General features: G+C 43.6%; 2 protein-coding genes across 2 annotated transcripts; both read right to left on the reverse strand.

Moving 5' to 3' along the window:
* Positions 1 to 4,605: 4,605 nt before the first annotated feature.
* On the reverse strand, positions 4,606 to 8,997 carry LOC101768487 (putative protease Do-like 14). The gene is made up of 9 exons (XM_004978918.2): positions 8,716 to 8,997; positions 7,725 to 7,904; positions 7,508 to 7,635; positions 6,688 to 6,899; positions 6,478 to 6,559; positions 6,042 to 6,184; positions 5,540 to 5,660; positions 5,250 to 5,342; positions 4,606 to 4,933 (listed from the first exon to the last, which is right to left on the reverse strand). The coding sequence occupies exons 1-9, from the start codon at positions 8,930 to 8,932 to the stop codon at positions 4,820 to 4,822; spliced, it is 1,290 nt and encodes a 429-aa protein (XP_004978975.1). The 5' UTR covers positions 8,933 to 8,997; the 3' UTR covers positions 4,606 to 4,819.
* Positions 8,998 to 18,662: 9,665 nt separating this feature from the next.
* LOC101768360 (disease resistance protein RPM1) lies at positions 18,663 to 23,342 on the reverse strand. The gene is made up of 2 exons (XM_004980253.1): positions 22,870 to 23,342; positions 18,663 to 20,943 (listed from the first exon to the last, which is right to left on the reverse strand). The coding sequence occupies exons 1-2, from the start codon at positions 23,340 to 23,342 to the stop codon at positions 18,663 to 18,665; spliced, it is 2,754 nt and encodes a 917-aa protein (XP_004980310.1).
* Between the last annotated feature and the right edge of the window lie 1,229 nt (positions 23,343 to 24,571).

Raw genomic sequence — 24,571 nt, forward strand, 5'->3', positions numbered from 1 at the left:
CCATTTGGCCGATGCCTCAATTTGTGGTATGTTTTCTATCCATGCCCCCACTCCCAAAATCAAAAAGATAAAATCAAAGTTGGAGCAGAGACAATTAAATAATTGCGTTTTTTTTTGGTACTCGTACCAACCTATGAGCAGTTTTTTTCCAAGGAAATTAAAGGAGGCATCTAATCATCAAATCTCATGTTCCTTCACTTTAATATCGTGGCTTAATATACGAATCTCATAAAGTATTTGTCACCGATAGCATCGAATGGCATATTAACATGGTGTGGTGACCAGGTGATACGATGTGTCCATCGATTTGTTTTGGCTTGGGGGGGGGGGGGGGTACAGGCAGTGATGGGTTTGGAATATAAGCAAAAAAGAAAAGAAAAGCCAGGGAAAAATAAAGAAAAAAAATAAAGAAAATGTGGAAATGGGAGGGAGGAGGTGTTTTCATGCCTTTATTTCGCTCTCATTGGGCTCGGGAAAGCGAGAGTCGCATCCCATCACAGGCGGGCACCAAACACACGTCCCTCTCCCATGTGGGGCCCCTCCTTTGTTTTAGGTTCCCCCCGGGGGGGGGCCCACCACAATAATTAGGCTGCCCCTCTTTCAGAGCCTGCCATCGTCTGCACCCGAGCTGCGGTGGCGCGAATCCTGTGGTCGAAATCGAAGAAAGGTGCAAGTAAAGCAAAAAAATTTTGGGGGCGGGAAGTTTCAACAACTTACATCATGCAGGTGTTACAGAATTGGATACATCACCTTCTCGTTCAGAAATGGATGTTTACAAGTGTCAGTTCAGTTTGTGACATCCGCCTAATTGGACTGCAATATATATCTCTATATATATTAAGGGCCTGTTTGGCAACCAGCTGTTAAACTTTAACACCCGTCACATCGGATGTTTGGATGCTAATTAGGAGTATTAAATATAGGCTAATTACAAAACTAATTGCACAGATGGAGTATAATTCACGAGACGAATCTATTAAGCCTAATTAGTCCATGATTTTGACAATGTGGTGCTACAGTAACCATTTGCTAATGATGGATTAATTAGGCTTAATAGATTCGTCTCGCGAATTAACACAGGGTTCTGCAATTAGTTTTATAATTAGCTCATGTTTAGTTCTCCTAATTATCATCCGAACATCCGATGTGACACTGTTAAAGTTTAACACCTCGTATCCAAACACCCCCTAAAGTTGTTACTATTTCTCGTCGCGCCAAAAGTTGATATCTGAAGGGATGCATGGTCCCTTGAAAGCAATTGTTACTTACGTGGTGTAATATCAATAGCCCAACAAAAAAGATCTCTAATTTTCACTGAAGCTTCGATAATACCTTATAAGAACATTTTTTTTCATTTATAATTTTTCATGTACTGAACCTAAATGTTCCGAATATACCAACAAGGAAGATGACAGTCTAATTCAAAGTCTGGACTATAGGAAATTATTTTGTGAATAACCTAGTATCGCAAAAAAAAATAATTAATATACAATCCTTGTTTTATCCTTTTGTGCGCGCAGTCCATTCCAAATATAAGTAACAAACATGATTCTTTTTCCCCACACAAGGGGATTTAGGTTTCGAATACCCTAAAATATCTCTTAGAAATCCATGCGCCAATACAGTTATTTCCTTTTCCAAAAATCCCTCGGTTTCATTGTCAATACAGTTGGTTTTTGTCCTCTGCAGAAATACTCCACACATATATATATATTCTGTTTCCGTTTTTCATAAATGCTTTCCTCCACTCTAAAAAGGTTGCAGCAAGTTGGCAGGGCAACACGGGGGAAAACTGAAAAGTGAGAGAGAGAGAGAGAGAGACCACGGAGTTGGGCAGCCTCACACGGGCGGCACGGAGGATTCCAGTTTTTGGTCTGCGCCACGGATCAGCAAAAACAAATTAACAAAAATTGCAAGGCCCAGAAGACAAAGGCCATGTTTAGTTACTCCCAACTCCCAACTTTGACACTATGCAAAAAGAAGATTCCCCATCACATCAAACTTGCGGTACATGCATGGAGTACTAAATGTAGATGAAATTAAAAACTAATTGCACAGTTTTGTTGTACTTTGCGAGACGAATCTTTTGAGCCTAATTAGTCAATATTTGGACAATAATTCACAAATACAAACGAAACGCTACAGTGTGCTACAGTGCTGTAACAGTAATTTAGCACCCCAAATTCGCCAAACTAAACACGGCCAAATTCTTCAATTATTTACTGATGCCTACCCTGCAACCCACAGGCTCCCTCCTCCGATTCTCTGCGCTTGCTTTCGTGGGGCCTGCCTGGTGCCTGCCTGCCGGTGTCGCTCGATGCCAAGGCATATTTTAAAGCGACCCTGACAGTTGCTCAGGCAGAACACTCAATGCTAAAAAAAAAACAATCTTTTTAACAGGTTTTGGGGAGAAACAGAAATAGAATCCAATTCCAGGTGCAGTACGCAGGCACGCACATAGAATACAAATGCAGCAAAAAGCAGATAAAAAGATTTGCGTGGCTATATACGCAGAATAAACTATCCTGCCTTGTTGATCGGACGACGAATTGTTCGTTGCTGGACGAGATACCTCATACTTGGGTGGGTGGATTCACTTGAAGCTTGAACAAGTTTCTTTCCATGGTGATTCCAGTTCGCAAGAACTGCTTGCCGTCCTTTTTACGAGCGTTTACACGACCGTCGGTTCGTGGGGATTCCGTGCCGTCCTTTTGAGCAAGTATGGCATACTTGATTGCAAGTCTTGTTTGGTTCATATTATTCTCCTACTAGGCAAAATAAAAATGAAGGATGAAACGAAACCAAAGGAAAACGATGAGCGAAGGGATGGAGGAGAGGGAGAGAATCAGAGCAGCGCAGGTGGTGTGTGTAGGTGGCGTGGCGCGCGATGCTACAGATTCTGCTCCCGTGCGCTGCCGCCTGCCGCGCCGCGGCTTCAGCGCCCGTCCGCGTCGCCGTCGCCGTCGCCGTCGCCCTCCCTCCCGAAGTCACACCCCCGCGCGCTGCTATCTCCTCCCGTCCCTTCCACCGCTGTTGTTCCCGTCCCATGAGTCTCCTTGCAAAAAGGCGAAGAGATCGGGATGCTCGGCGGCGGCGGCGAACCGCACACCTGGCGGCCGCCGGGGCGACGAACGGCGGCGAGGAGAAAGCAGGCGGTGGCAGCCTCCTTGTTTGATGGTAACCAGTAACCACGCTTTCCGTGGTTCGCTGACACGTGGGTCCCGGTGGCGGTGGCTTAATTAGCTGGGTTTTACCTTAACCCTCCGGTTTAGCTTCAGTGACAGTGAAGCGCTGAGCAGAGTGACGAGGCCAGCAGTGCATCTCACAATCTGTAAAAAAAAAAAAAAACCCGTGCTTCCACACACCATAAAAGAAAACTCTCTGAAAACTCTTGGTCACAACGGACCGTCTCGTCGGTGCAGTGCGTTCCGTTCTTGGCTTCCTTCCTGGTTATAAAAACGGATTACAATCAAAATCAAAGAGTCCAATCGAACCAACCGTTCCTTCCTAGCTGAAGAATTCTTTTTTCCTTCAAAAAAAAAAACTGGCCGATGTCGCTTCGGCTCGGTCACAACCTACAGCAATGATTGCTGGCTTGCTGCCAATCATACACCTACATGTCACGGCGTATCAACTCTCAACTACGCCCCTGTTTTTCAACTTGCTTGATTTAACACTTCATAATAATGACACCATACACACACACACACACACCGCATCATCATCTTAAAAAAACAAAACAAAACAAAACCAACATAAACTTCCTGAGCACACAAAACTAATCTCACGGTTACGTGTCCAGCACACACGACCGGCCCCCACACGAACAATAAACTACGCGATTAAGTCTACCAAAACAATACGGAATTTCATACTATGTTAGTATACTTTGGGGTGTGTGTGTGTGTGTGTGTGTGTAAAAGTAAAGAAGAAAAGATTCCCCTGCGAAAGACGTAGAAACGATTCAGCTGCTGGTACACCATACAGGTAGGGCAAAAGTTTGCATCGACCTGCAGAGAACAATATAGCATAGCATCCCCCTCCGCCCAATGATGAAGCACGAGAGCGACGTCCCAACAAAAAAAAAAGAAGAAAGGCCACGATGCTGTCAGCCAACAACCAATGGCGACGGGCCTAGGGCCTTGGGTGATGCACAAGCCAGCAGATCTCTCCGTGCCGTGTCAGATGTCATGTGTGCCCACAACCACAACAATGCGCAACCTGAAAAGATTAAAAAAAAAAACCGCTAGCGAATCAACGAGCGGACGTGCACCGTACAAGACTGCTCCCAAACAGGCTGAATTTCATAGGTTCAGCGAAATCTTGACCTCGATGGAATGGATTGATAATTACATTTTTCGTGACTGCATTGTGAGCTTACCTGGTTGCTGTTTGCTTTACTATGCAGTTTGCAGAGGTAAGGAAGCTATAATAGAATGAAAATTACTAACTGATAGCATACTGGTATCAGCATACTGCATAGAGTGCAAACATAAGATTCTTTCAGGGAAAATAAAGAACTGGTGTTCTTGAACCTACAGCATTATCCAAAGAAATAAGATGAAAACCTATGATTATCGGTTATAAAGACATGCTACAGAGAATAAATTAAAAGCCGACACATATCATGACTGAACATTGCGCCAATATATATTTCCCATGAATTCTTGTCCTTTCTTTTTGGGTGGTCCTGCCACCCATGCTTAACTAGTTACATACAAAACTCAACAGAAAGTGTATTATCTAAAGAAAATTGGAGTTCCAATGGAAAATCCTCCTCTTAGGTATCAGCTCAGCTTCCCAGCAAATTAATTTTGGGTCATCTGCCGGCATCTGCCTCCTCTGGTACCACAATTAAAGTCACTGTCAGGTTTGCTCTTTTAACAAGAACTTTAAATGGCACTCCCACCTTGTCCCCCATGATATCAATGATCTGCCATAAACACTTTATTAGGGTGTTTATACAAATAAAGAAAAAGAATATAATCTTCCTCCAGAATTGAGGATTTGGAAAGAGAAGAATATGAAATTAGCACTCAACGTAATCAGATTTTTTTTAATAAAAAATCAAATAAGATATTACAACCCAATTATAAGATTAATACTTTCAGGGAAGAGAAAAGAATGTTGCAAGTATAGAAAATAGTATAAGCACGCATCAGCAGTAGTTGTCTTAGCTACCAAGAAAAGGAATGTTGCGAGTACAGAAAATAGGATAAGCACACATCACCAGTAGCTATCTTAGTTACCTCTTTGATGCTTTCAACTGGTTTGCCACCAAATTCAACAACCACATCCCCAGGACGAAATCCTGCCTGTTCAGCAGGAGATCCTGGTGTAACCTGATTGAAAATTCATAATGTCAGCAGACTCAGCATAGTTCAGGTGTTATCAGGATCATTTTAACAAAGAGAAGCATGCCAAAAAAGATAGTCATAATTCCTTCTGAGAGCGCAGTAGATTATAAAAAAATCAACATTTTTCTTCTACAACAGACAATGTCACATTATTCTGGTAGATGAATTACAAATTAACTTACCATAGGAACAAGCACTCCTTTTCTTACATCTGGAAAAGTACTTGATTTTTCTTTGAGTTGTGAAATGATCATGGGATTTAGGTCAAGCATCTTTAAACCAAGCCATGGCCTCACAACTCTCCTGCATTGCATAGTAGACAAGCGTAAGTAGCTCCCAGACATGAAGAATAAACATGTACAGTAAGTTTAGGTCATCCAAGATGAATCTACTCACGAAAGGTTACTATACACGTGCTTACTTTCACAATTAATGCACTAATTATTCTTTTTATCAGATAGAACACAACTTGCAAACCTTAACCATATTGCATTTTTTATTGCCTCTTTCAAACAGGAAGCTTATCAAATGAATTACATCTATTGAACTTCCAATGATTTGATCAGTTCAAGAGCACACGTCATACACAAACTATAAAAATAAATTTCAAAAAGCAGACAAAAACAAGACAATACTATGATGATAATAAATTGCAAGCAGAATTATGCTGTGAGTAAGGCATACCCATTTTTCTTGAAGTTATCTACTATTTTAACAACCGAGTCAATTGGTACTGCAAAGCTCAAACCATCAGCATTCCTGACTTTCATCACATTAACTCCTATAATCTCACCATCAAGGTTCACAAGAGGGCCTCCAGAATTCCCCTGTAGCATACAAATGTGTCAAAAAGTTTGTTCGATAGATATTGAGAAGACAAAAAAGAAGATGGAAGAGAAGTGGGAAATCATAAACAATGTGTACATCCATGCTGTCACTGTAAATTTTTAATATTTATTTGGATTTGAATATTCATAATCTTTTGCATTTTCTTGGGACATGATGAGGTGACAACTGGTGGGCATAGTTAAACGACATAAAACCTAAAAAAATTTAGAAGTCAAATACTTTGCATACTAATTTCACATTTAAGCAACACACACACACAAAATGGTTTTACCTGATTAATAGCGCAATCTGTTTGCAGATACTCCCTTCGTAATCCTCCAAGACCCAGATCACTACTTTTCCGGTCAACACAGCTAAAATAAAGGAAACAAATTCGATTTAGTCAATAAAATAAACTCTATACTTGCACATTTACAAGAAACTAGTATTATTTATGATAATTCATCAGAGTAAATTTAATAAAAATGACTTAGGTCTCAACCTGACAATACCAGCTGTAACTGTGTTCTGAAGAGAAAGTGGACAGCCCAGAGCAACAACCCAATCACCTGGTTGAAGTCTAGATGATGATCCAAGCCTGGCAGCCGGTAACGGGGTCTTAGATTTAATTTTCAGAACGGCGATGTCAGAGTGGCGGTCAGCATTAAGGACTACAGCTTCAAATTCACGACCATCTTGTAAAGTCACACTAACCTGTTACAATATCCAACCTTTTGAGAGAAAGATTAGGAAACAAACACGTTTAAGAAATAATCACCTGGACCAAATCATGATCAATTATCTCAAGCACAGATAAGCATCATAGAATGTAAGAACAGAAAGTGCTGTAATTATCCATTCTACTGTAGCTTGGGGATCTGAGTCACTGAAGTTTAGAACATTAACCCTAGTAGAGTACTTAGTTAAACTACGGTTGAGTAACCTATGCTAAAACGAAAGGTAGAGGATTAAGGACATTAAGCTAGCTCAATTACAAAGTCAATAGACTACTCTGAAATAAATCCAGATCACAACTGACAACTGTCGTAACTAGGTAAGAAATAAGAAATAGTAGCATCCCCCTACTGCCAAACTTCTCTCCAAGGATAAATTTAAATTAACCAGACTTTATCTAGTGTCTGAAATTCACCAAATTACGAGCTAGCAAACTTAGAAAATTGGTTGTTCACGGTATTAAGCAGTCCAAATTCATGCTTCACATTGTCCCATGTGGCGACGATAAGTGGTTGACAGCATTTACAAAGGCAGCATGTAAGAGCCATTTCCAAATGAACAGATAAGACAGTGCTAAGTTAGCAAACCTTTCCCCTCACAATTGCTTTTGTGCTTTGAAAATCTGCAACAACATGTGCACAGGTCAATATTGTCCCATCTGGATCTATTATAGTTCCAGATCCAATGCTCTGCTCTAGGAGCCATCCATGTGCATCTACAAAAAGTGACTCCAAAGGTTCACGGCACATAGCTACAACACCGGTCATGAATTCAACAGATTCCACCAGATGAGAATGTTGTCACCTTGAGAACAAGAAATGTTTACAACAGCAGGACCAACTGCAGATGCAGCTTTGGCAATCGAATTCCTGCCTAGACACCCTGGGCAACATCTTGAATCATCTGAGCTTCCAGCAGAACCTTGGCCGCTTAAGTCAGCAGGTGAAACCGATGCAGATGCAAAGGAATTCAGTATTGGGAACCCTACAGACACATTTCAACACAGTAAGATCTTCAGCATCAAAAAATGTATGTTATTCAAGAAGAAGATTGGTTCAAGTAAAAGGGGGAAAATCCACTTCTCTTCTTTTAGTTACTTACGACATCTTAAAGCTACTAAATGTAAGCATTCCCTATCCTACTCTTGACCATCACATAAATCATCAATGCAACAATCACAATACGTTCATGAACGAAGAGGTATTATAATTCTACTCCCTCCGTCCCAAATTACTATTCGTTTTGGCTTTTCTAAGTAAATAGCTTTTGATATGCACCTAGATATATAATATGTAGAAAAGCCAAAACGAATGGTAATTTGGGACGGAGGGAGTAGAACAGATTAAGAAGGTATATCCCCAACTGGCTGACTGAAATTAAATATTCTACAGGCAGGAAAATGCAGATGATAGTTGCAAATGTGCCACTATCTTCATGATCCAACCACACAAGCTATCATATGGATTCGTACATTACATATTCGCATCCACATACATTTGTCATTCGAATATCAGTATTCAGTACAGTTCAGGGAAAATTAGAGCCCAACCTTATGTCTCTACTGAATTGAAGTAGATAAAAGACCGTATCCCCATTGATTCATAATGCTGTTTTATTCAGTGTACCGCAATCCAGAAACTCTCTAAACTACCCCAGGCAATCTGGGCGGCGCTCACTGCGACGAAATCGCTCCCCGTTCAAAACCCTGAACCCTCTTATGAGCCCCAAAATGTGCCCCGCGGCAAAAGAGATTCTCTCGCACCCCAGGCCGAAGGAGGGGAAAAAATAAACGGACCTTGATAAGGAGGAGGAAGCAGCCACGGGGAGAAGAGGTGGGTGAAGGTGCGGAGCCCTTCGGAGGCGGCGGCGGCGGAAAGGGCCTGGCGGAGCGGCGGGGAGGCCGAGGCGTAGACGGCCGTATCGGGGTCGCGGCGCGCGATGGTCCCGGCGCCCGCGACGCCGGCGGCAGCGGCGAGGAGGAGCGCGGCGCGGCGGCCGCCGCGGAGGAGCATTCTGGAAGGATCGGCGGGGCTCGCTTCTTGCTGGCTTGGCGCACACGAGGAGAGCGAGCAGAGCAGACGTCGCGAAGCGTCGTTCCGCGTGGGGGAGGGGAAGGAAATGGGCCGCCCTTTCTTGCGGTCGCGGGCTTGCTAGAGCGCTTCTTGCGGGCTGTGCCGCTCCAAGATGGTCCGTGTTATATGGATCAAATTAGGCCCAGTTTAGAATGGAAAAGGGTCCTATTTGGCACCTTTAGATTATTAGCCGAGTCCGTTTTCACCCTCAACTCCAAAAGCAACCGTTGCAACTCCTGGTACTCGCAAAACCGGTTATGAGACCACTCGCAAAACCGGTTATGAGACCACCCCGATCGAATCTGCTCCTGCTTCGAGTGACGTGGCGACACATAAGCTACACATCACTGATCCAACGTGATCCAGGCCCACATGTCATAAGGTCTCTCCTTTCAGCAGAATTATTTCCATCTCCCTTCATCCTCTTCCTCCGCTTTCCTTCACGCACCCGGCCATCACCTCATCGTGCTTGTGCTCGTTGCTCGTCCCGGTGGTGGGGGCGTGCTCAGCGGTGGACCGCAATGCATTGCTCTCGATTCGCGCGGCCCTATCGGCGGAGCGCCTTGGCATGCTATCATCGTCCTTGCCCCGGCTCGCCGACTTCAAACTCTCCAAGAACGAGCTCACCAGTGCGATCCCCCGACGGTCTAGGCTCCGTCCACTTGTTCGCATCTCTCTACCTCGGCGTGAACCGGTTGTCAATTCGTGCAACTGGACTTCGATTTAAGGTGCCGGATGTCAAATTTGATGCTCTGTTCTTCGGTTCCTGCTGCTAGGATCATCATCATGGGTCACCGCGCTCACGAACTGGGATGTGATGCATTTTTTGAAGGGTCAACGGAAGGGAGGAATGAATCGTCTTGTTTTCATTATGGCAAAATAGTCATTTTGATCCTCTAACTTTTCTCCGAGGGTCCCTCAACTTTGATTTTTTAGTCAAACATATCCTTGACTGATGTGGCACTTCGCTATAGCCCGTTATAGCCTTATTTAACTCCGTTATTAGTTATTTTTGGAGTTCTACTGCCAAAGCCTGAACCCGCTATTTGAAACACCGACTCCAGCGTCAAATAGTTTGACTTGTCTTTTGACTTGCTAGCGTCAGACAAAATGATACGGAGGGAGTACTACCTAGCGGAATACACATGCAGCTGTTATCAAATGGGAACGAGAATTATCGGAGAAGAAGCAACCACCTTAGCCCTTAGAGCAACTCCAAGAGCTTCCTTAGAGCAACTCCAAGAGCTCCCTTAAACTACCCCTAAAACCTTAATTAGGGGGAAAATAGCAAAAAAAAAGTTGCTCCAACAGATTCCCTAAACCTCCCACAAATTTACGTCCACCCGTATCCGCAGTTATTTTTCCCGTAAATATACGCGGCGCCCGTCCTCCCCCAATCCGTCCGTGCGTGCCCACTTGCGCCTTTTTTTTCCGACGCACGCCATTTTCCCGAGTGGGTCAGATTTTCCCCAAATCACAGGCTTCTAGGCTACGACGGATACTGACCATGCCTCTATTTCTATGTGCAGTGTGAGCACTGGGTGGGTGGGCGGATGAGGCACTGCGGCGGTGCCCGGCCTTCCCCAAGGTCTTCCCGGGCAGCAGCGGCAACAGCGGTGCAAGTTCCCTGAGCAGCGGCGGCGCCAATGTCAAGTGCTCCCATCCGGCAAGTTCAAGATCGGCACGGCAGGCAGAAGATGCATCGGGTCAGACTAGTTTACCGGCAGTGAGTACCTTGGCCGGACTAGTGGAGTTCAGATGCGAAGTGAAGGGCAGGGTCGACGACCACCATGTCCTCCGATAGACGGCCTTGCCGGCGATGATGATGATCCCTTGGCGGAGCATTACCCTGGCAGCGACGCCCCCTATGCATCCTTTGAGCACATGGCGAAAGGCAACGATTTTCTAAATGGTATGGTTCTTATAACTTGTTATCCTAATTCGTCAATCCATCATCCTGCAGCTGATCGTAGAACTAGCACAAACGAACACTCTCCTTATGTTCTACACTTTGAATTGAAATTCCATGCTATATTAGTTCAGTTCATTGATGGTTTGATGTTATCACATATCACTAGGACTTACTGTACAATCATGCAAAATACTTGAAGGACAAAAGCTTTGATGCACATGCTGTGTAAAATATAATTTTCTTCTTTCTCATTTTTCTAAATGCATTTTGATTGATTGATTCCTACAACGAATTACATATGTTCAAATGTACCTTGGAACTATCTGTCATCTTATGTCCTTAAAATATACAGTAGAGTTCAGAGTACTGGGATGTCCTATGTTGTTGATTAATGAGCTTTGAAGATGATATACAGTAGAGTTCAAAGTTCAAAGTACAGTAGAGTTCTGTTGCATGTCGTCCTGGAATTGTATTACATCTGAATCGATATTTAAGACATAACTTTGTAGAATTACTACTGCTCAATCCTTGGCTTTATCTGATCTATGCACAAAAATGCTGTGGAGTTTGGGAACAAAATGTTGTGAGGGTGACCTTCATCACATCTCAAACCATAATTGTGTTTTGGAGCTTGAGACTTCAAACATTGCTTATCTTTTGCATGATTGTACAGTAAGTCCAAGTGATATTGCAGATGCAGAATATATAACTAATTGATGAATGGTAACTAACAGTGGTATTTCAGTTCAGGTTACTGAGCGAGCATTATTTTTGTGGATGTCTGACCATATCGAGAGTTTTATCAAACAAAATAGTAGGGTCATATTAGTTCAGTGCATTGATGGTTTGATTTTATCATACTTCTCTTTGGTTTGTGAAGTATTCAGGCAGTAATATTTCTGAGACTGGTACAGCTGCAGCTGATTGTGGATGCTTGTATCATATCTGCAAGTACTGCTTGCACGTGTTAGTAGTGTCTGATTTTTACAGCGCATACCAGAAAGAAATGAAATTGGAATCCAACCAAAAATAATATATTTACCTCTGTTCATCAGCTCGGTAGAATTTCTACTGCTCTATGTTTTATATTTTGATAGAAAACTTACCAGTAATTAAATGCTTGTAGGAAATGGATATTTTTCCAACATGATGATGGATGAAACCAATCAAGGGGATTTTGATAATTATAACAATACATATGCTGACCAACAGTCACAGGCAATTGAAAAAGTTCCAGCAGCCCCCTCTGCGAGGCCAAACCATAAGAGATCCAAGAATTTCAGTGACCACGAAGATGAGGTTTTGATTTCTGGATGGTCGAATGTAAGCTTGGACCCGATCGTAGGCAAAGATCAAAAAGGTGCCAAGTATTGGTCTCATATCTATGAGTACTTCAATGAACACAAGACGTGCCCCTCAACGCGTATCATGAATTCTCTCATGCACCGGTGGGAGACCATACAGAAATGTGTGAATAAATTTTGTAGATGTCTATCACGGATTGAGTTAAGATGTCAAAGTGGTACTACAATGCAAGACAAAGTACTTACTCACTATGTAATACCAGGTTTTGTTTCGACTATTTTATGTTTCTATATCATACATGAATATTCCTTGGATGTTGGTGTGTGCAGGTTGCAGAGGCATGTGCTTTGTACAAGTTCGAAGACGAACATCAAAAAGCATTCCAGTTCATGCATTGTTGGAATAAGCTGAGAGCACAACCAAAATGGCTTGCTAAAATTGATGAATTGGCGGCTGGTAAAACATCTAACAAGAAGCAGAAGACAAGCTCAAATGCTGGCCCCAGTGCAAGTTTACCAATTGAATTAGGTGAAGGTGAGGTTCTAGGCATAGAGGATAATGCATTGACAAGGCCAATTGGTAAGAAGAAGACAAAAGTAGCACTGCTGCAAGAGAGAAAAAAAGTGTGACAGCAACCTTAGAAAATATGTGGGCACAGAAGAAAGAAACTGATGAGGAGAAAGAGCTAAAAAAAGAGGAGAGGTTCAACAAAGCATTTGCACTTGAACAGGAACGAGTTGCTCTTGAACAGGATCGAGTTGCAAATGAAAAATTACTTCTTGAGTTGAGGAGCCAGGAGGTCCAGTTGCAAAAAAGGAGGGATGAAGAGAGGATTATGACCATGGACCTTACTGCCATGCTAGATGAGCAAAAGAAATACTACATGTCCTTGCGTGCTGAGATCATGAGCCGACTATCTATGCCTAGTGCTTAATTACTATCATGTTTGTGTTCTGTTGATTTAGGAACTCTTTACCAATTTCATACTTGTTTTATTCACTTTGAACCTATCAATGATTTAGTCTGTTTGATATTGGACAGTAAAGTTATTTATAAATTTCAGACTTGTTCTGTTGTGCTAATGATGACTTGCTTGGTTTGGTAATTCAGTGATGCTTTATATTGCTTCCTGGAAACAGGAGAGAGAATGGTCAGGGCTGAGCTGAATCTGCTGAATGTGCTGACAGTGCCTGGGTCCGTTGCTTCCTGGAAATAGGAGAGAGAATGGTCAGGGCTGAGCTGAATCTGCTGATGGTGCCTGGGGTTTGCCGGCGTGACGATGGCCTGGGGTGTGCCGGCGTGATGGTGTGGGTGGCCTTGTTCAGGTTGTTCATCTTTCAGAAAAAAGTAGAAAAAGATCGTGTTTGATATTGAACACTACAACAATTTAGAAATGGAGCATATACCATGCTGATGAACATCTACCTTAGTCTGCCATGATTTCTAAATGATGAATAGTACTGCTGGCAATTACAAATAAATTTATAAAGTAGCAAAAATTATTGAAAATAACAATTACTATAAACTATAGGTAATCATTTGTAGAGGTCTGGACGATGTTGCCACAGGTGCTCGATGAGGTTATCTTGAAGCTGATTGTGAATATCTTTGTTCCTTATATTCTTGTAATTTTAATAAACTCCTCAAGTTCAGGTGTTTCATCATGAGAAATCTTCACCTTTTCTCCCACCCCATCATAATTTAAATCATCTTCCTCATCGCGCTCATCCTCAACTATCATGTTGTGCATAATGACACAAGCCCTCATGATTTGTCCGAGGGTGTCTTCATCCCAAAATCGAGCTGGCTCCCTAACGATAGCGAAACGAGACTGTAGAACCCCAAACGCTCGTTCCATGTCCTTCCTACAAGCTTCTTGGGCAGTTGCAAAATATTTCTTCTTGTTACCTTATGAATCAGGTATGCTCTTCACAATTGTGGCCCACGAGGGATATATGCCATCAGCAAGATAATAATCCATTGTATATTCGTTGTTATTAATGGTATAATTCACCTTTGGAGCTTGACCTTCAGCTACCCGTGCGAATAAAGAAGACCAGTGCAAAACGTTGATGTCGTTGTGGGAACCAGGCATCCTAAAAAAAGCATGCCAAATCCAAAGATCTTTATCTACAACAGCTTCAAGTATAATTGTAGGCTCATGCACATGCTCGGTATACATACCTTACCATGCCGAAGGACAATTTTTCCACCTCCAATGCATACAATCAATCGACCCAAGCATACCAGGAAAACCTCTACTCTCTCCAATGGCAAGTAATCTAGTATTATCATCTTCATTAGGTGATCTTAAGTACTTATCTCCAAAAACCTCAAAAACATCATTGACAAACCTTCTCAGACTCTCAATAGCAGTACTCTCACCAATACGGACATAATCATCTGTAGCATCAGCTGCTACTCCATAAGTTAACATCCGAAATGCTGCAGTAATCTTTTGTAGACTAAAAAAGCCAAGTACACCGGCAGCGTTTCTTTTCTGCACAAAATATTTATCGTGTTGCTCTACAACATTCCATATGCGTACAAACAATGTACTCCTCATTCGAAACCTGCATGTCAAGAGTAACGAGACACATGTATAATATGATTTTTTGAAAAAAAATGGTCGAAATAAATCTATTATTTATGTACTGTCGTCTGAAATAACTATGTCCGTACGTAGGATCATCTGAAAAATAATCTTGATACAACCTTTGATGCCCTGCCTGTTTGTCTCGCCGAAGTACTCGATGACCTATGATAGAACCAAGATGTTTTGTTTCATCATTGGATTCATCCACATTCACGGCCACATGAGTAACAGAGACGAGGAAATCATCATCATCATCATCATCATCTGACGATGAATCCAGCACCAGATGCAACGAAAAGCTTCGTCGACTCATAGGGAATCTAGGATGGCCGGCACCAGATGCAGGGCTGCCGGCATTGCATGGCGCAGTGCGCAGGGGCTTTCCCCGAGCAGCGTGACCGGGACTGGACAGAGACCCTGCGTAGGGCTGCCGGCGTTTAGAGAACGCCGTGCACACCTGGGGTCTAGCGGCATGATCGTGAGTCATGATGATGGCCTGAGGTATGGTGTGAGTCGTGATGATGGCCTGGGCCTACTGCATGCGATCGTGATATGGCTTGGGTTTGGTGGCCTGTGATCGTCAGAAATAAAAAGGGTCCGGCGGTCACACCAGCGACAAATAAAAAGCCCAGCAACACTACTTAGAAATAAAAAATGGATTCTAAAATAGGCCTAATACGATGACGTGGCCTGATTTGAAATATTGGGGGACTAATTTTTAGCCTTCTGCTGTGGCTTGATATATTTTTTTGGGGAAAATTTTTTAGCATAGCCCCCAATACCTCGTTTTGGGGAAGAATTTTTTGGGGAACTTTTGGAGTAGCTCTTAAATTACTCCTAAAATCTTAGAGAGAAATAGGAAAAAAAGTTACTCCAACAGTTCCCCTAAACCTCCCGCAAATTTGTGTGCACCCGCATCCGGGGCTATTTTTCCCGCAAATATGCGGGGTGCTACTCCTCCTCCAATCCCCCACGCGCGCCCGTGATAGCCACTCGCGCCTTTTTTTTTCATGCACGCCATCTTCCCATGGGTCAGCGGCAGCGGCCCCAGATCTTCCCCGAGCGGCGGCAGCGGCAAAGGCCTTCCCCAAGCGGCTCACCTTCACGTAGCTGATAGAGGCCACGAACGGGTTCTCCGCCAGCAGCCTGGTAGGGTCCAGCGGGTTCGATCCTCTCAAGGTACGCGAGTTCTGGAGGCCCCATCCGTATCTACTACTGCTATGCCTCGTATGATTTCCCTGCCTATTTGTGTTCATCATAGATATATCCCTTAGAGTTCGATTTGCGGGTAGAGGTGTAGATCCGGGGCTGCGTGGGTTCGAGTGGATGTGAATGTGATAAGGTTGGACAGATTGGTTCGTTTGTTAGCATTAAGACTGGGCTGATGTCGGCATGCGCATGATTCTACGACCGGACTTGCGTTTAATTGTTGGATCGCATTACTCTTATGTGATCTGGTTTAGATTGTTGGTTTGTTTCATCTAGGTAGTGCAGTTCTGATGGATACAATTAGTTTTTCGTAGGTTTATCTAGATTGGTGACTGTTGTCCATCTGGCCAATGTTAATCACCGATTGGTGTGGTATTAATTAGTTCCCTGTTAATATATGTGGATACCATTGCTTCAATCAGTTAGCTCATGTAGATGGGATGGCACAATACCTTTCCCTCAACACTCATGTTAGATTTGGTCTTGTGCTTCTATCCATTTTCCACTGCAATGTTGTTTTGATGTTGTGTTCTGCTGCTATTGTTAGTGTGGTCCGGCGGGTTCGACGAGGATGTGTGATTACCAGGGTCATCATTTTGCCAAAGTATGAACAGGATGAGCAGGAGATCGCGAGGAGCCTCGCGCGGGGTAGGGGTGGTCGCGAGGGGGAGCTGTCCCCTGCGCGCGCCAGGGGGAGGTAGGCAGCCCAAGTAATGGGTCCAATTATGATGACGTGACCTGTTTTAAATTATTGGGATAATTTTTAGCGTTCTGCTATGGGCTGATATGGTTTTGGGGAAAAATTTTTTAGCATAGCCCTCAATAACTTATTTTAGGGAAGAATTTTTTGGGACTCTTGGAGTTACTCTAGACGACTAGCTATTAGACAAAATTTGATGGCGAATTCATTGAAGTCTAAATGCAGAAATCAAGGAGGGTGGTACGGTGTGCAATATTTTAAATCGTGAGCTATGGTATTTAGCGACTTTCTTCTCCAAAAGCTACAAGCAACTATAGCGGAAACTAAACCATTTAGCAGATTTATTAAAAAAAGATAACATCAGTACTTACCCCAATTAACTAATCAGTAATATCGACGAGTTAAAACTGCCCATGTGCAAACTCTGGAAAAACACATGGGCTTCTAGCCGCGCAGCCCATCACCAGCATGCACATACGCCCAACAGCACGCCAGGTCGCCAGCGGCCAGCCCCTTTCTCTCTCTCATGCGAGTGAACGCGGCCCTCCCTGTGTCTCTCCTCTCGATGCCCTTTCTCCACTCTCGCCGGCGGCCGTTGCACCGTAACTTACCACGTGGATCTGGACGTCGCCGCCTGCTGCAGAGCCACAAGTGCATGAAGCATGAACTGCCGCGGCCACGGACCAGCTAGCACCGCTGCACCTCCTGTAGACCTTTATGCAGCCGGCCACTGCTGCATTGCTACGCTTCCTGAAGAGTGAAGACCATTGCTATGCATGCGAAGCTGATCTCTCTCGATCAAATCAAAGCTTAAGACTCTCCATGAAACTACATCTATCGTCGTTCATGAAAGCTTGCATTGATGTTGGGTGGTGTCATGCACGCGGACAGGATAGCGGGCGCTAAATTATGCCTTCCGCTACTACAAATTAGTGGCGCTAAACACAGCAATAGCGCTTGTAGCTGCCGTAGCGGAAAAATAGGGCATGTCGTAACGGAAGGTTCCCAGGAACGCTAAAGCGGCATATACCAGCGTAAACTAGCAGAAGAGCTCGGCATTGTGCACCTTCAGATCGAGTCTGATGCCCAGGTTCTTGTACACGCCATCCAAAAGGAGGGAACATGACTTTTCGTCAGAAGCAATCTTGACCCGGGAGGTGAAATTCATTTATTCAGTCTAGTTTCCAGAGTTGTCGAGTAAAATGTGAATGGTGAATATAATTCGGCGGCTCAGATCGATGCTGGACAAACTAAGATCTGACTTTGAGATCGAGCTCCTACCTTGTCATTGAGACACAGTGAATAAGTTCTTGGCCAGAAACATTATGTAATAAAGTCCTAGCTTTCACGTAAAAAAATGCACCCTACGATCAAAGAGCTATCATATTGGCATAGGCGAATCGGCAGGGAGTCCCCTACCTTTTTATGTATATATAAATAAAGAGGTTTATATACAGGCGTATTACATATATAGGCTACAAGCCAAAGAATAAAAAGAGTACATTAGAGACTACTCAGCCAAAGTAGTATCTTATCCTTCAGGGATGGTTTGACTCTTAGAGTAACCAGCTTCATATCCTTTTCAAAAAGACCTCTCCAGGCTGCAAAAGACAGTGAAGCTCTGTCAAAGATTATGTTGTTTCTATAACACCAGATAGCCCAGCACGCTATAATAACAATTTCTCTGAAGAAGACCTTTCCAAACTCTTGCCTAGCTTTGAGGATCATCTGACCATAGTCCAGGGAGGTGTCCCAATTAATTCCCAGGAAAATCCAACATGCTTGGCTAAAAGGACAGTTAAAGAATAAGTGGAATCGATCCTCCTCCTGAAGTTCAATACATAACACACAGTTGTAAGGCTGCAGGAACATGGTCTCTCTTCTCAATAAATCATATTGGCATATTGCCCCTTCACGCATCCGGCTTTTGTGTTTTGCTTTGATCCTATCATATCTGGACGAATTTTTCACTTAGGGGCCCAGCCTCCTCGACGCCCCATTTTTTGGGCATGTCGATGACTTTGAACTTAGTGAGATTTTTCAACACCTGCACACCCCCTTCAACCTCGAGTTTCATGTTGGTGCAATCATTGACAATTACTTTTTCAACATTTGGAAGGGACTCCGACACGATCTTCCACTTGGACAATCCAGGGAGGCTCCGGAGCCCAAGGTGTGTGAGGTTGACAAATCCACTTTCTTGAGTGAAAACGAGCTCTTCTCCTTCATATGATTTCTCACACAACTCTAGCCTCACAAGGCGGGGGAGTTTGCCTATCTTGTCGATGAAGCCTTGTTTCACCCCTGAATGCATAAGTAACAGGCTGGTGAGGTTTGGCAACGTGAACTGCTCTTCTGCTTCCTCTTTAGCTGACATGAAGATCCTTCCGTCCAACTTGAGTCTCTGTAGACGCCGCAGGTTAAATTTTGTGAACAGGGTGAGTGCTGGGATGTCGCACCCACGAATACGAAGGTAGAGGAGTGACTCTAGCTGCTTGAAAGCATCTGAAAGGGCGCCCCAGTGGTCGGAGTTCAGGCTTGAGATATCCAACTCTCGCACGTTAATCATTTTGTGCAAAGGACTGATGTTGTTGTGCCAGGGATGAACGCAGACCATGCCCACGAGTGACTGCATGGACTTGAGCACCCCAGCTGACTTGGGCTTGGGCATATGTAACATTTCTGCGCGGACATGCCGCAGCGTCGGGATCGCCCAAAATGCCGGTGTGACTCTCTTCACCTTCGTTCTTATTATGTCGAGCGTCTGGAGGTTGATCAGATTTGCAATCGTTGATGGAAGCTCCACCAAGCAGCTACGCTGAATGCACAGGTACCTCAGATGGACCAAGCTCCCGATCATTGATGGCAACCTTTTGACTTGCAGCCCTCCAAGATCTATCACTCGGAGTAAGTTGGATCTTCCTAAATGTCCCAGGAAACTGTCATGGTAGGGTTGATCTTGATGACCAGCTGTCACGTGTTGTTGCTCTTCAGCTTTGTATTCCCAATACTCGGAGAAGTCACATGAGACAGATCGTAACTTAGGGAATGAAGCACCCTCCATATGCGTGTAGGCAGCATTACTCAAGTTTTGGATGTAGAGGTGTCGAACACCTGTAGAGGATGCTGGGATATCTGTGCAGTCGTAGACATCTAGGAAACTGCCCTCTGTTTCGAACCTTGCCATGGCATGAAGTCTCTGATGGATAACCACTGTCCTCAACGTGGACTCTTCAGATGCCACGGGTCCCTTCTCAAACACATGTACCATACCTCTTGAAATAAGCTCTTTTAGGTAACTGTGCCCAGCATCCTCCATACTTTGTCCCCTTCTCGGCTTGAGGAACCCCTCCGCTGCCCATATCCGAACCAACCCAGCAGCACTGTAGCTCATGTTCTGTGGCATCATGGCAAAGTACAAGAAACATGACTTCAAATAATGTGGAAGATCATCAAAGCTTAATGCCAATACACCTTCTACACGACTTGACGGCTTCATGGATTTGAGATGCTTCAGCACATCTTCCCATTGCTCAGGGAACACCTTTCTCCGAAGAAGCCGGCCCAGTAGCAGGATTGCCAGAGGAAGGCCGCTTGTGATCTCAAACATGTCTTTGAATGCCTTGCTCATTTGCCTCTCATATGCACTTGCCCAGAAGTAGGATTTTCCAAAGGAAGACTCACTCCCAAGACCAAGAGCATGGCGACGAAATAAGAGGTTGCTGTTCTTCTGATCTAGAAGCTGTACTGTGAGCTTATGGTCGTGCTTACCACCCGGGACTAAAGCTTCGTGATCATTCAGGGAATTGACGATCACAACCCGGCTTCCAAGGTGATTGTCAGGCAGGACATCGAGCACGGAACTCCAATTGAACAACTTGGCAGCCCCATCCAGCACAATCAAATAGCGTTTTTCCTTCAAATATTTTGACAGGGCATCTCGGATTCCTTCGACGGTGGCAGGAGCATGCACAGGAGGGCGCAAGTGCTGGTAAATCTCGCATAGAGCAACATCTTCAGTAGTACACGGTGCAAGATTCCACATAACACGAGCTTTGAAGTGCGCCTGGACAGCAGGGCTGTCGTACACCGTCCGTGCAAGAGTGGTTTTTCCTACACCACTCTCCCCCACGATCCACACGATAGATCTCCTCCCATCACCTTCACGAAGAAGGCGCTCCAGGGACAAATATTCATTTCTGAAGCCAACCACTTCAAGCGCCTCATCCCTACATTGAGTTTTTTGCATGAGAAAAATGTGTATTTTGTAGTGATGGTACCCCTTTGGTACGAGTACCTTGCAACTGCGTAAAGCATATAATGTTAAGGGATCGAATGTCTTCAAGAGGTTATGCGAGGTGTGGATCAAGAGCTTGCTTGCTGTCGTCACCGAATTTTTTTTATTTATTATAATTATTGTTATCTCCATTTTACAAGAGTTGTTGTAGCTTTGCCTAACTCAAACATTTGTACACGTGACCATCAATTCCTAAAACCCGTATAGTTTAACAACATGAAACTTACTAAAAACCTGTATAGTTTAATAACATGAAAAATTATATATTATAAAAGTGCTTCTCATGCTGAATCTTAAAACATAAAAATCTTATAGCATTACATTATAATTTTTTTAAAAATTAATATTTGACGATACAAATATTTAACTTAGGACAATCCTAGAAGGACAACTACTATATATAAAACAGCGGGAGTATCTTATTAGTTTGTTGCTCTTTCTATCACTCTCACAAGACATGCTAGGAAAACATCGTAGAAATTCTTATAAAATTTGGAAACATCCGAACATCAATTTAGTAGGCTCAAATCATCTTTGATAATAATAACCATTAGATTTATTTCTTTTTTCTTAAAAATACCCATTCTTGTCATTATAATATAGTCTAAATTATCCTCTAAAACTAAACCTAAACTATCCAACTTTGTCATTACGAAAATAATTTAAAGTACCCCTAATATTTTTTCAAAATTACCCACCTCCACCATTATGAATGGTGATATAAAGTAACTCATAATTTTTCATATAATCACCCAACTCTATGATGACAAATTATAATATTACTTAGAAAGGCTATGAAATTGTTTAGAAAAATATTTGCAAATGAATGGTACAATTTTCTAAACTAAATAGATGTAAATTAGGGTGAGGTCATGTTTGTTTCATGATGATTGTGTGTTTTCTTGGGTGCAATTTTTTTAGTTTTTTTTTTCAAAATAAATTTTAAAAACCATGACGCCACGTTGGAGACTGTTCTTAGCTATATATTAACATGGAACCGTGACACCGAGTGGTATCACATTGATATACTTTCACAAGGCTAGCAATGGATGACTACACCACTGCACGTGATAGGCAACGGCACATCGACGGTCAGCACCACGCACTTGGTGCCTTGTGGCATATGAGCTACCAGAAGGTGATGACCTACTTGAGCCGAGACCATCTTGTGCGTACAGGAAAGAAGGTGGTAATGGTTGAGATGGCGGCGGCATTGTGCTCGTCATGCCTCCATCATGGTTTCACCCGAAAACCATGGCAAATAAGGAGGAGGTTGGGATTTCGAGTTGCCAATGGTGAAGCAAGCCCATATGGTATTGGCTGTTCGTGATCTTACTTGGCCACTAATGGGTCAATTACGCATGGCAAGTACATTGTTGTTATCTCATAGACAGTCTCATGTACTAACATATAATCTTGAGACGATATATCAGACAATCACTACAATGGTTTGTCTTTTTTTATCTCGTATTAATCTCAAATTAAATCCTTTGATTTGTGGACTGAATAAAAGAATATTGTGGCATCCACAACTCGTATAATGGTAGAGTACAGTAGTCTCATAGTCTTAAAATTTAGCCTATAAGGTGGTTGTTTCGCGAAACAACGACATCTTTCTCTCTCCTTGCTCTCTCTCTTCCACATTAGCAAAAATCTTATGTGGCATTGCATGAAACAACCTATGAAACTGCTAACGTGTAGCAATGTACATACCCTAACTCTTTGATCTCCACGGGAGAAGAGCGTATGCCCGTTCTAGATGCTAATAAGGTCAGCGTCGTCGTTAAGTTCTCGATATCATGAATGAAGACTCGCGCGTGGTAATTAATCAGCTAGTTAGAGAGATGTAAGCACGCACCATCCATCAACCGTGGTGATCGATGGGGAGGAGGACTCCCGGGTAAGTGAAGAAGAGTAGTCGGTGATGTAGGCACTTCTGTGGTCGGAGATCTGGTCCAGCCTTGCTCTGATCATGGCGATCCTTCCGGACAGCTCGCGCCGCACGGAGATCTGCGAGGCGCACGACCGCAGGAACTTGAGCCACTTCCTCCATGCCGGCAGGCCCTGCTGCAAGTCCACGCGCCGCATGAACTCGTCCAGCACGTCCTCCACGTCCAGCGCCACTTCCCGCGTCTGCTGCACCCACACGTCCATGTAGGTGTTGCCCTCGCAGCGCCGCCGGTGGTCCGCCTGCTGGACGAACGTGTGCAGCCACTGGAGCTTGTCTTTGAGCAGCACCACGTCGTTGCCCACCTCCTGCAGGGCGCGGGCCTCCTTCACTACGAACTCCCCGAGCCGGCCGAGGACGAAGCTCACGGCGGAATCGGCCATTGTTTCTTCGGCGTGCCTAGCTAGCTAAGCTCAGAACTGGCCTGAGTTAGTGTGTTGATCTGGTTTCTTTCTGACTCTGAGAGAGATAGAGAGCGAGAATGCGCCAAAATGCGAGAGATGGTGCGCCTTGCACCCTTCCCCGGGTTATATCATCACATCACCATATGCTTACGAGCAATTTAAGTTGGAAACCTTCACTAATTTATTACTGAATTTGTAGATGACCTAGGTCAAGAAAAAAATTATACTTCGAGTATTAGCTGGCACCTCGTGGATGAGATGGGATCACAGCCTCACAGGGAAGCACCGTGCACTGTTCCACGTTAATGGAGCTCATCAAGTGGCCCTCTCACTCGGAGAATCCAGCGGTGACTTACGTCCTCTGTCCCCTAGGCGCTGACCTTTGATGAATAATAATTATGTAGTAACGAATAAGTCTATTTTGACCGCACCTCCAGTTGTGTTTATCTAATTTCTGCCTCTAACTTCATAAATATCAAGCTATCGGAACCAGCTAATAATTTAAGTGGCTATTCGGCTGATCGAACGACAGTTGTTTCCTTATCTTTTAAACATAATATCCACCATTTAACTTCTATCTTACTATATTTCTCTACATAATATCGCCATTGTTAACAACTTAAGCAGCATGGCAACATGGGGGTGCTTTCCTTCCTCCGTTTCTTCCTCTCCCTCCTTCTCTTCTTCCTCCTCCCTCTTTTCTTCCTCGTCTCCTTGATCAGGGGGGCTTAGGGGCCACCCCTGCTTATATTGATGTGCTTTAAGCGAGAGTACTGGATAAATTTTTTTGACAATCTTAACCGAGATAGTCTAACAAATTCTGCTCTTATAGTGGATTTGAGCGACTATATATCTAAATGATGGAGTATATATATTGATGCACTTTCTCTGAAAGTATTAGATGGAGTTGTTGACAATCTTTACTGTGCTCACATTATCACAAAATAATGGAACATCGTCACTACTGCAAAATAGGGTTTTGCTCCCGGTTGGTAGGAAACTGAACCAGGGCTGTATGTATGGGAGGGATTCACTCCTAGTTCAAAATTCGGGTGTGAAACACTACTATAAAATAAGATTTTTAGCCGCGTCTTGATTTTTTTAAGGATCGGGTGACAAGTTCCCCGCACCTAAAAAAGTCAGTGGTTACTGTAGCTAATCGTCCGCCACTGAAAATCCATTTCAAGTGGTGGCCCCATGAGCTGAGC

The sequence above is a fragment of the Setaria italica genome, chromosome VIII (assembly GCF_000263155.2).
Source record: "Setaria italica strain Yugu1 chromosome VIII, Setaria_italica_v2.0, whole genome shotgun sequence".
Lineage (NCBI taxonomy): Eukaryota > Viridiplantae > Streptophyta > Magnoliopsida > Poales > Poaceae > Setaria > Setaria italica.